The sequence below is a fragment of the Penicillium arizonense genome (assembly GCF_001773325.1).
Source record: "Penicillium arizonense strain CBS 141311 chromosome Unknown PENARI_contig001, whole genome shotgun sequence".
NCBI classification, from domain to species: Eukaryota; Fungi; Ascomycota; class Eurotiomycetes; order Eurotiales; family Aspergillaceae; genus Penicillium; species Penicillium arizonense.
The window spans coordinates 763,287-774,468 of record NW_019173278.1 but is presented as its reverse complement, the minus strand read 5'-3'; the positions used below and the strand labels follow the sequence as shown (position 1 = coordinate 774,468).

Sequence of the window (11,182 nt, the reverse complement as noted above, 5' to 3'; positions counted from 1 at the left end):
TTAGATCTTATGGGGCCGCAGCCTCCCAATCCTGTTCAGTGCATCCTCTCGAACATCATGAACAATATCTCCTGCCCTCTTTACCTCATGAATCAACCCAATAGCTGCTCCGGCATAGGTGGCGAGTCTGCCCTCAGGCCCCCAGCCTTTATCACCCGCCTTGATAGCTTCGTCATGGAGTTTCTTGAGTTCCTCAAAAGACTTTCCTTCCTGTTGCTCAATGAATGACCTGTTAAAGATGGTTCTTGGACTGTATTCCTCTGGCCACCCAATTGTACCCCTGAGATGGTTGTATAGCAGAGTGCGGGTCGTTGAAACCGCACCATCTGATGCACGAACAACCTCATTCTGATATCCCCGACTAATTCGCGCTTCACTAGCAGCCAGGAACCGAGTGCCCATCACCGCACCCGAAGCCCCCAGGCACATCGCGGCTGCAACTCCGCGCCCGTCGGCAATACCTCCAGCTGCGAATAGGGGAATTCGACTGCTTGCCATGGCATCAGCCACCTCAGGAAGCAATGCCATGAGTCCCATTCCATCTTTTGCCCGACCGTGCCCACCAGCCTCGGCCCCTTGAATGACGACAACATCTGGCCGCTGAACACTTTGAAGAAGTTGTTTTGCTTCTTTCAGTGTACCAATCTGAATCCATATTTGGGTCTCAGGGGATACATGTCGGATTTGGCTAGACCAGTCATCGAAATCTTGGGGTCCACGGCGCGGGGCGTATAACCAGGCTGCACAAGGCTTGTATTTCTCAATTCCAGCAACGGCGATGTTGATATCATCAGCCCAGAGCTGATATCCTACACCGATAGGTAGTGCAGAACCAGTGTTTGAGATTGTGTTCGCTGCTTGGCGGAGTAGCGACGATGCTTCCTCGAGATCGTCACTTGTGTCTTGGGTCTTGGCACCAGGCCCGATGAATCCCAAACCCCCGGCACGAGAAACAGCGACTGCTAATGCTGGACCGGACATTACTCGCATTGGGGCGCTGACCAAGAAGGGGCTCGACACCCATGGGTATCGGGACAACAGGTTTGCAGCCATGCTAGGTGCTTTTGCCGTGCTCTAATAGGGTAGAAAATTGGCGTATACTTGAAGAATATTGTAGCTAGATGTGTATTGAAAAGAAAGGAGAGCAACGAGCTCGAATGTGAAGAATGTCAGAGTTACCGAGGCCATCGACGTCACCATGTAAATACCCGCAATACCCGCCTGCCTTTCCGCACCCACCCCCTTCACACCGGCACCTGCGGGATCTCTATCTTGTCCATCCCCGGCCTTTTTCCATGTCGCAATCAGAGATAAAGCGCAAGCGGGCTCGAATCGCATGTGAGCCATGCAGGGAACGCAAAAGAAAATGCGACGGCACCGATCCCTGCACCACCTGCAGTGAATGGGGCTATGCTTGCCATTACAAAACTGAACGACGGAAGCGACGGACTACCCAAGAACAGCATCCTCTGGAAGGCGCCCCAGCTGCGAAGTCTCCACAACAGCAAGATGGGGCAGCAGATACCCATGGGCTAGTGCGTCGTCTTGAGGCAAATTCCGGTGCAGCCTTCGTACGCAAAATGGGTCTAAAAATCGACCCCGCGAAAGCGCCGAAGCTTAGCTTGTTTGGGTGGAATATTGGTACCCGGAGCCTATCATCGGGATTCGGTGGTGTCAATACTGCACTTCCAATTACAGAGATTACATCTTTGGAACATATGAGGAGCCTTGCTCAGGTTTACTTCGACAAAGTAGATCCATGCTATGGGTTTATTGATCAAAGTCAGTTCTTTGAGCGGTTGGAGTCCCGCTGGCAGTCAACATCTGTTAGTGAGCTGTATGATAGTGTTCTGGGTGGTGTCGCTACGATTGGTTGTCTGTTCTCACAACGAAACATGACCATCACGGAACTACATCTGAGCGGGGCGGCACGATCTATCCTGGAGATGCACGTTTTGTCTGGAGTTCCCTCAGTAGACCTCCTCACCGGGTGGACACTGCGAACCATCTATATGCGAATGACAGATCTGCCACACTCGACATGGATAGCCAGTTCAAGATTGATGCATCTGATAGAAGCTGCGGGATTTCACTTGGAGTCTACAGACTCGGTTTTCCCGAGCAGCAGAGGTACCGCACAGTGTAATCCGGACATTCGAAGGCGACTATTCGGTGTGGCACAGCATTTGAACATGTGGACATCCTTTGACCTAGGCCTATCAAGGGTCTCCTTCCAAAAGAATGATCTGCCGCTCCCGCCATCGACAAAACCTGGCGACTATACAAATGAGATTCTCGGCCTCCTCCCCATATCAGCAAGCCTAGATCCCGGAAAGCCAAAGGAAGACGATACAGATCTTGAAGTAACGCTTTCTGAGGTTTTGGATAGAGTCCACAAGGAGCCGCCCTCCACCATGGCACAGTGCAATCTTGTCCTTTGCATTCTTAGGAGGATCCACACCCAAAACCTCGACATCTCCTCTTCTCTCGCAGAAAGAGTCCTCGCACTCTTGAAGAAAGGACTCGGTTGCTCGCGCACTATGGTAATGAACTGCTCTCCTTGGCACCAGATGGCAAACGTACCTTTTCACATCACATGTGTTCTGCTTGTAATGGACACACGGTCATCACTAGCGATGCTTTCCGAAGCGATGCAGACATTGAAACTTGTCGCATCAACTTACGATACAGAAACCATGAGAGAAGCATGGAGTGCAGCTCGCTTATTCGTCATGCTTCATCAACAACGCAGGAAAGATGATATAGCAATCTTCAATGAGGCACTGAATATGGAACAACAAGACACCCCAGTTGGACCATCCCCACAGGATAATCCTAGCGCAGAGGAGTATTCCTGGCTAGGGGCTTTGGTTGCTGATTTACCGGGCTTGGAAAGGGTTGACCTTGACCAATTCCTTAATGCAGATATGATGTATGGTTCAAGTTTTCTAGGAGGACCTGGGTGAATAATACTGTATCCTTCATTTCTGTGTTTTACATGCAACATTTAAAACGTATCGCGAGCTTGTATCGACTCTTGACATTTCCGAGACTTATTAGGAAGTTCAGTGGCATGTGGAAATTACGTCTAACGGAGGGTCGCCCTATTTCCCGCATTACCCGTCCTTCTAGTCCATCCCGGCCCGTTCTGACCAAAATTCCCGGGCCCGCAAATTCCGCAAGGTATTTTGTAAAAAGTCTTGCAGTCGCAGAGATAAAGATACCTTCAAATACTCTGGGACTCATCGCTGGCACAAGGAAGCTGACACCGTCAATACTTGCCTGAGATCATTGCCCTAGAGAGTCCCAAATCAAGGTGCATTGAAGCGTCGGTCCAAAATGGTCGAAAAGGCATCAATCGGGGCAGGGAAACCTTTCCCGGACGCTCTTCCAAGCGCCGATAACTACGTCGTTGACTTTGAAGGAGTCGATGATCCCTACCATCCTCAAAATTGGAAATTATCTAATAAGTAGGCTCTAAATGACCCATTGCACCTGTTGCAGTAAATGCTAACTACAACATTAAACAGATTATTCACCTCCATCCTCGTCTGCTCAGGGACACTCATAGTCTCCCTAACAAGCGCAATTTTCGCACCAGGGATTGACAAAGCAAGCAAAGAATTTAGCATCGGAACAGAAGTCGGAACACTAGGAACAACACTCTACGTCCTGGGCTTTGCATCAGGTCCCCTAATCTGGGCTCCTGCCTCAGAACTTCGAGGAAGAAAATGGCCTCTCACGATTGGCATGCTGGGTGGGGGTATCTTCACTGTTGCATCAGCTGTTGCTAAAGATGTCCAGACTTTGATCATTTGTCGGTTCTTTGCTGGGCTATTTGGTGCAAGTCAGTTAACTGTTGTGCCTGGTGTACTAGCGGATCTGTATAGCAATGCCACTCGTGGTGCTGCGATTTCGCTTTATGCTTTGACTGTTTTTGTTGGTCCGTTTATTGCTCCCTTTACTGGTGGCTTTATTGCTTCTAGTTATCTGGGTTGGCGGTGGACTCTTTATATCCCGGCAATTTTCAGTCTTGCTAATGGGGCTATCAGTGTTCTGTTCTTGGATGAGACTTATCCTCCTTGTCTTCTTGTCGTGAAAGCTGCCGCTATTCGCAAGGAATCTGGGAATTGGGGGATACATGCCAAGCAGGAAGAAGTCGAGATTGATGTAGCAGACCTTGTGGAGAAATACTTCACGCGACCAATCAGGCTACTTTTCACAGAGCCGATCATTTTGGTGGTATCGACGTACATGTCGTTCATTTATGGCCTTGTTTATGCCCTTCTTGAAGCATACCCATATGTCTTTGAACATGTTTACGGCATGTCCCCTGGGGTTGCAGGTCTGATGTTTATTGGACTCATTATTGGCGTTATGCTCGCCTGCTCCTTCATTCTCCTCCAGCAGGTTACGTATGCAAAGAAGCTGGAAGAGAATAAAGGCGTTGCAGTACCCGAGTGGCGTCTGGCACCGACGCTCCTAGGAGCGCCTGTTTTCACAATTGGTCTTTTCTGGTGAGTCAAGAGTCCTATCTCAGGTCAACGTATTCTAACACATTCCGTACTAGGTTCGGCTGGACTGGATTCACATCCACCATTCACTGGGCTGCACCTGCTGCGGCTGGGATCTTCATCGGATTTGGTGTCCTTTGTATCTTCCTTCCGTGTTTTAACTATCTTGTTGATTCTTATTTGCCCATGTATGTGATTACTATTTGCTAACCTACTGTGACTCGACTCGCACTAACAAACTTGACCATAGTGCTGCTTCAGCTGTCGCTTCCAATATCATGCTCCGGTCAGCAGTCGCTGCAGGATTTCCATTGTTTTCGAGACAGATGTTTCAAAACATGGGCGTGCAATGGGCTGGGACTTTGCTTGGCTGTTTGGCTGCAGTCATGATTCCCATCCCGATCATCTTCAGGGCTTACGGACCGTTACTGCGAGGTAAAAGCAAAATTTTTCAATAGATAACCACTTAGTTGCAATTAATGAATACGAATACCTGAAATATGTGTACGAGGAGTTTTTGCGTGTTATGGATAGGCCCCTAAATAGCCATATCTCGCTCAAACACCACTTGTTTCCACCATTCCTAAATCCAATTCCAATTCAAAAAGATCAATCTAGCCCTGGCCCTAAGCTTTGCCCCGAAGAGCAGAATAACCAACGGAGCCGGAATCCCTAAAACAAATCCAATAAACGCAATAGTACTATTCCCCCACCCATAGCCAAGAACCTCATATAACCTCGGCGCAAAAAGCGGAAACAAAAACGCCGTCAAACTACGTAAAAACTGCTCTGTAGCCCCAGCACTACTAGTATACTCAGGATACGACTCCATGAATGGGTCGTTTTGTTTAGTTTTTGGTTTGGGATGGGTCCAGCTCTATCGGAGGAGCGATCGTGATTGTGTCGTTAGTTTCATGGTCTGGTTGGGGTTCATAATGATGTGCAATACTGAAATGTAGGATTCTGTTCAGACCATGGAGGGCAAATTGGGGTCTAAGTAGAAGGGACCGAACCAAGGTTGAGAAGATCAGATAATGAGTCAATCTGATCTGATAAGAACCGAATGCGACGTCACTAGCTGCTACTGGTATGTACAGTTCGTAGAGCGCTTAGTTCCGCCATGGCAAAACACGGATCTCACGCAGCCGGCTCTTTGACGCTGACTGCATAGTCTGGCTTGCTCACCTGCACAAGGCAACCCTGTCGAAAACATCCAAGTGGAGTTGTTCTATGGTTTGCGAACAAGTCTGTTGCCTGAGTTGCATTGCCTGGGTTGAAGATAGAAATTGTCAAATTCGCATGTTTCTATTATGGAGTAATCTTAAGTCTCAAACGTAAAGTTGAAAGTCTGTACAATTATCCCTCCGAAATTAATGCCACATCTCAACTTAATCGGTGTTAGTATCAATAAAGCTGCTAAAAGCCCAGCCATTAAGCGTGGTATAGTCCGAATAAGGCGAAGTTCCATGCAAAGTCTCGTAGTGCTTACGTGGGCCACACTCCCTCAGCTTAGTCGAGTTAGCGTTAACACAGTGATGATGCATAATAGCAGCAATCTGTCTACCGGCATCCTGTCCCTCGAAGTAGGCACCGTGCAAGAAGCCAAAGAAGGTCGGGCTGGTAGCCTCACCGGCAAACCAGAGCCGGCCAGTGTTGGCACGCAGGTTTTGGTGCATCTCCAGGGAGGTGGAAGGAGGCCAGTTGGAGTAGCTGCCGTATGACCAGGGCTCTGAAGTCCAGCGGGGGTACATGAACGCGGTTGGCTCGGGAATATCCTTCTCCGGGAACATCTTGCGTAGGACTTCCATTGCCTCTTTTTTGGTTTGCTCGTCTGACTGGCGCTCGGCACGGTAGGCGAATTCGTTGGTGACAGTAACGAAGATGATGTTTGAATCGGGGAGGAAGCCGGGGGTGGAGAGGGATTGCCAGATTGGGTACCAGCCACGCTGGACTGGGTCAGCGTAGAGGTGGTACTGGGTGTCTTCGGGCCAGAAGGTCTCGTTGAATTGGAAGAAGATCTTGGTGTAGGTACCCATGGTGAACTTCTGGATGGCTTCCTGTTTCCAGACTGGTAATTCTGGGGAGAACTGGACAGCGTCGTTCTGCAGGACTCCCAGGGAGAATGTGCAGATGGCGTAGTCTGCCTCGACGCAGCTGCCATCCTTGTTATATACAGTGACACCGTTGTCTGAGTAGGTGATGTTCGTGACCTCAGTGTTCAGGTGAAGACGGGGATCATTCTCGCGAAGGAAAGATGAAGCCTGCTTCTTGACAATGTGATTGAATCCACGCTGGTCCAGAACGAAGTTGTCATGGTCACTGAAATAGTTCGAGGTCAAGTTATCGCCCGCACAGCCGAAAACAAGAGAACTCTCCAGGGGAGAATAGGCATCCTCAAAGTCTAGTGGACTCAAGGTCAATATTACGCAGCGAGTGCATGCCAAGGAAACAGAACTTACCCCATGACCACCAATCCACAGCCTGCGCCTCCATATCATGCGGCTTAGGATTCCAGCCAGCCAGAGCAAGACCCGACTTGGCCGTCTGATCCTGGAGGTTCTGAGTGAGGATCTCACCAGCCCTTTGGCTAGCAATGCTATAAGCCTCCTCGTAGGCATCGAGAAGATCACTGTAGTCAGAATACCCATGCTGGTTATAGGTGGAAACATTATCGTAGTTCGAGTAGTGGGTCTTCAGCCCGTACTCTTGAGCCTATTCGGAGATCAGCGGGATCGAACTGAATCTGAGACAAAAAAGAGACGACCCACCATGACCCAAATGGGATTCTGTGGACCTCCGGGATTTCCAAGGCCTTGCACCTGCACATCGTTAGTGGGGGTCCTTTTGTGTGTGATTGTGAGACATACCCAGTTGGCGCCCATCTCGATGATATACGGCTTGCCATCTTTATCTTTGCCGAAGGGCTTGTGCCAGGCTCGGCCGCCGATTGTGTCGCGGTATTCAAGGATTGCGAAATCGTGAACCGAGGCATTGCTCAATGTTTGCTATGGCGGGTCAGCTGAGGAATCTGAACACTCAAGGGATGCGAGACTCACGGCTGCGGTAATGCCAGCTACACCACCTCCCCTATACTGTGTTAGCGTTTAATTGACACTGTAAATAAGAGAAAACTCACAGGATGGCAACTTTGGTCTTTTTGCATGTCCCTTCCTGGGACTTCTGGGGCGCGCCGGCCACAGGCTGAACAATACAGCCTGCTATCGCGGCCAAAGCTGAAAGGTGCTGCAAATGCATGTCAATTGACTTGATGAGTTGAAGAGAACAGCGACCGGGGAGTCAATTGGAATAAATAGTTCCGGCATGACGATCCAGCGACCCACATGGTGAAGGTCCTCCTGCATGTAGATAACAATTCAAAAGGAGAGAAAGATCGCCAGGGCCATGTAACCGGACAATCCGAATTGTCGACTTGATCGGGCAAGTACATGCGTTGTACCTAGTGCTAAGTAGCTATGAACTACATTAGTCTCACTTTCCCCGCGTTTTGAAGTCAATTGCAATGATATGGCTGTTTATACTCATTACGTGTGGAAAATGGACAATAAGCTAGGAATCGAGCTACTTTTATTGCTCGGCGTTCACCGTCAAGATGGCCGAGGTTGCCCCGCGTGGCCATCTAGGTCCACCATAGCATAGATGTCTGCAATTGCGTTAATTTGAATGTAAACATCCATGGAATGATTGAGAATCAAGATAGGAGCTATTAACACGCATACATCCATGGATATCTCAATCAAGATAGAGTTTGTCACACACCGTTAACAGGGATCGTTTACTTCAGCCCGTGGTAATATGGAGTAAACTATATTCTGCATAACGACGATAACCTAGATTGAGCACCTTATCAGGTTCATTCTGCAGAGGTTTGATAGGTGGAATATGCCGAAATGGGGTCTGGATTGGACGACATGACCGAAAGATTCAGGGCAATTGTATCCGAGTTCATTCGCGGTCAGACCCGGACCTTATTTCTGATCCGACAGGTCAATATAGTATAGTGAATATTGGACACTTGGAGACTGAATTTGCGGAGCCCCGCGTTCTAATGAATTATGCCTGGCATACAGTAGCTATGGGGCTGTGAATGCTGTCCTTTACTCACGGTTTGTCATAAAAGCGATTGACCGTCGAGGCGAATGATTGCCAAGTCAACTTCGCTTCAAATTGGCAAGTGAACCGAGGCTGACAACGAGCAGGATTGTTTACTGGGAATTGTGTACAGGGGTGGATTTGGCAGTAAGCAGCTCATAGGTGAAGTAAACAACATCTGCTGTGGGCTCCATTCCGAAGAGTAAATCCAACTCCGAACTCCTTTTAAACACCCATTCATCCTTGATAATGCAAAACGTTGTTGATCTAAAATGCGTGTATAGTCATGCATGTGAGGAAAAGAACCATTCATGGGCCAATGCTATAAACCACAACCAGCCAAGAAAGGTTGTAGCTCCTAGATCCATAAATACAAACAGAACATGGCAGTGCAACGGGCCACGAAACCCAAAGAACAAACCAGAACCAAGGTATAACCACTCCAAAGTGACAGTTTCGTTCCGCGACAATATGCAGAACTGTCCAAGATGACCGAGGTAAAACAACACCACCTAGCTATGCAAAAGTCATTTGACCGTATCAGATGCCATCTGACGTATACCAAAAACGCCAAATCATAAAAACTAAATGTTCAAGTAAACAGGGCCAGAAGACTATTCTGTGCCAAAAGCAGAGTGGAATTTGTAAAGAGAAGACGTGCGCAGATGAGTTTGCTTTAGCGGAATCCATAAGAGGGACGCATCATTTTGGACGTCTGCGGCTTCAGGGATAGCTGTTGGTAAGGCGAGCTTCCAGGGTCATAGTATAAGCCCTCGATATGCCCATCCTCACGGCGAAGGGATATGTAGTAGAATCCAGAAATTGTCAGACCTTGTCGAGCGTCGGTGGGGGTGACGAAGCATCGTTCTAAGAATGTCAGTAACCAGATTTCAATAGCAATGGCAGTGATTTATTGCATCCTCATGGAACTCACCCTTCCATCGCATTAAAATCCAACCCGTGGACAATTCCTCTGTGATCCACTTTCGGCTCACGAGCTTCTGAGCCATCTCGCCATCTGTGAGATCCTTGAATGGCTGAAGTTCCCGCCAATAAGTACTGTCAATATCTGCATCTGCCTTGAAGTTCTTGGTCTCCAGAGTGTGTTTGTTAAAGTCGATGATTTCTCCCTCCAAAAACGTCACAATATGTGCATCGTGCGTAGGCGACGTTTTATCAGGAATGTTATATGCCTCCATAGTTCCGGACAATGTCATATCATCGTGGTTGATGTCATGGATGGTGACCTTGACAGGCCAGTTCTCATCGCGGTTGTTGGCCAAATACCGGCGACCACTTGTGGTAGATACGCTGATCCGAGCGCTGTCACTGCCATTCACAATAACCGGTTCACCAGGGGCGTGCGGACTGGGAACTCGTTGCGGCAACACTGAACACACGGCGCTCGCAGCTCGCTGACAGCCCGAAAAGACCATACCGGACCGAAGCCATGAACATTCCGGCGGAGGCGCAATATTGGGGGTATAGAGAATGAAGTCGGTATCTGTCCACGACTTGTTGTCCATGTCAAAGGGTAATCGGCTGTCAGCGGCCGCGAGCATGCTCTCTTCGAGAGAGGTCGAGTACCGGAGGCGATCGAGGTAGTTGATCGTTTCTTTCAAAACATTGCTCGACAAGCTGTCCGAATGTAACTGGCGATGGGCGGCAGCGCGAGCGCGCAGGTCGTTATGAGTGAGGGTGCTATGTGAGTCAGAGCGGTTGGGAGGACGATAGCGGTAAGCGCGAGATGCAGACGCCACCGTGTGATCGGCGTCTTCTGATTCCTGACTTTGATCCGAGTAGCGTTCGAGTAGGTAATTTTCGAGAGTGCGAGTTCTTGAAAGCCGGGGCTGGCGTCTCGCGGACTGTAGCAGCGCTGCCATTGCAGAGATTGGCGGTTGCCTAGATCGAGGGCGGGCGGGCAAGGCATCGGGTTCAGGTCCTAATCCTAGCAGTGGTGGCGGACCTGAAGTCTCGTGTCGCAAAGGTCGCGATGGGGCCGAGCCGCGGGTTGAGATGGCGTTGAGGAAGGGCTGCACTTGGTCGTCGTCTGATTCTTCGTCGCCGCGACCGGGACCATCCTCATCATCAGACCCTGGCGCCCAGCCATACAACGACCGTGGATTTGCCATGCGACCCTCGTAGTTTGGCATTTCGGCTGGTGTTTCTCCGTGGCGGCGGACGATAGGGATGCGACGGTTGATCTCAACGGATGCGCGCTGGTTGCTGGGAAGGTCGTCTACCTCCATGCGATCTAAGGTTTCGGGCGGTGGGTTTGGTGGGTAGCGACGACGACGGTGTCGACTTAAAGAGGGTAGTAAAGGGTTGAACAGGGCTGGTCGCGATCGCAGGAAGTTCACGTTGTCATCGTGTGCGCTATCGGTTTGCCCAGGGGAATCGGGAGATGACTGCGGGAGGTCTATCGGACTGAGAGGAGTATCAGGCTGCAGGAGATGAAGCGATTAGCAATGTTGGCGACAGGGTGAATACAGGGGAACATACTGACGAGTTCGGAGGCATGGTCGGAATCCGCCGTCAAGGAGTGTGGGATGATCGAC

At 49.6% G+C, this 11,182-nt stretch overlaps 5 protein-coding genes across 5 annotated transcripts; 2 read left to right on the top strand and 3 right to left on the bottom strand.

Moving 5' to 3' along the window:
- On the bottom strand, positions 1 to 1,053 carry PENARI_c001G02099 (nitronate monooxygenase; the record flags this gene model as incomplete). Its single annotated transcript, XM_022626277.1, has 1 exon — positions 1 to 1,053. The coding sequence occupies one exon, from the start codon at positions 1,051 to 1,053 to the stop codon at positions 1 to 3; it is 1,053 nt and encodes a 350-aa protein (XP_022493966.1).
- A 242-nt stretch (positions 1,054 to 1,295) lies between these two features.
- PENARI_c001G02601 (uncharacterized protein) lies at positions 1,296 to 2,966 on the top strand (the record flags this gene model as incomplete). The annotated part of the gene is made up of 1 exon (XM_022626320.1): positions 1,296 to 2,966. One exon carries the CDS (start codon positions 1,296 to 1,298, stop codon positions 2,964 to 2,966), a length of 1,671 nt encoding a protein of 556 aa, XP_022493515.1.
- Positions 2,967 to 3,339: 373 nt separating this feature from the next.
- PENARI_c001G09572 (MFS transporter) lies at positions 3,340 to 5,056 on the top strand (the record flags this gene model as incomplete). Its single annotated transcript, XM_022626883.1, has 5 exons — positions 3,340 to 3,470; positions 3,531 to 4,517; positions 4,571 to 4,702; positions 4,765 to 4,949; positions 5,049 to 5,056. 5 exons carry the CDS (start codon positions 3,340 to 3,342, stop codon positions 5,054 to 5,056), a joined length of 1,443 nt encoding a protein of 480 aa, XP_022493653.1.
- An 846-nt stretch (positions 5,057 to 5,902) lies between these two features.
- Positions 5,903 to 7,857, bottom strand: PENARI_c001G09427 (uncharacterized protein; the record flags this gene model as incomplete). Its single annotated transcript, XM_022626868.1, has 7 exons — positions 5,903 to 6,915; positions 6,974 to 7,226; positions 7,283 to 7,333; positions 7,382 to 7,519; positions 7,571 to 7,601; positions 7,651 to 7,757; positions 7,852 to 7,857. 7 exons carry the CDS (start codon positions 7,855 to 7,857, stop codon positions 5,903 to 5,905), a joined length of 1,599 nt encoding a protein of 532 aa, XP_022493479.1.
- A 1,443-nt stretch (positions 7,858 to 9,300) lies between these two features.
- On the bottom strand, positions 9,301 to 11,144 carry PENARI_c001G10096 (GID4/VID24 family protein; the record flags this gene model as incomplete). The annotated part of the gene is made up of 3 exons (XM_022626922.1): positions 9,301 to 9,491; positions 9,559 to 11,068; positions 11,127 to 11,144. The coding sequence occupies 3 exons, from the start codon at positions 11,142 to 11,144 to the stop codon at positions 9,301 to 9,303; spliced, it is 1,719 nt and encodes a 572-aa protein (XP_022493831.1).
- Between the last annotated feature and the right edge of the window lie 38 nt (positions 11,145 to 11,182).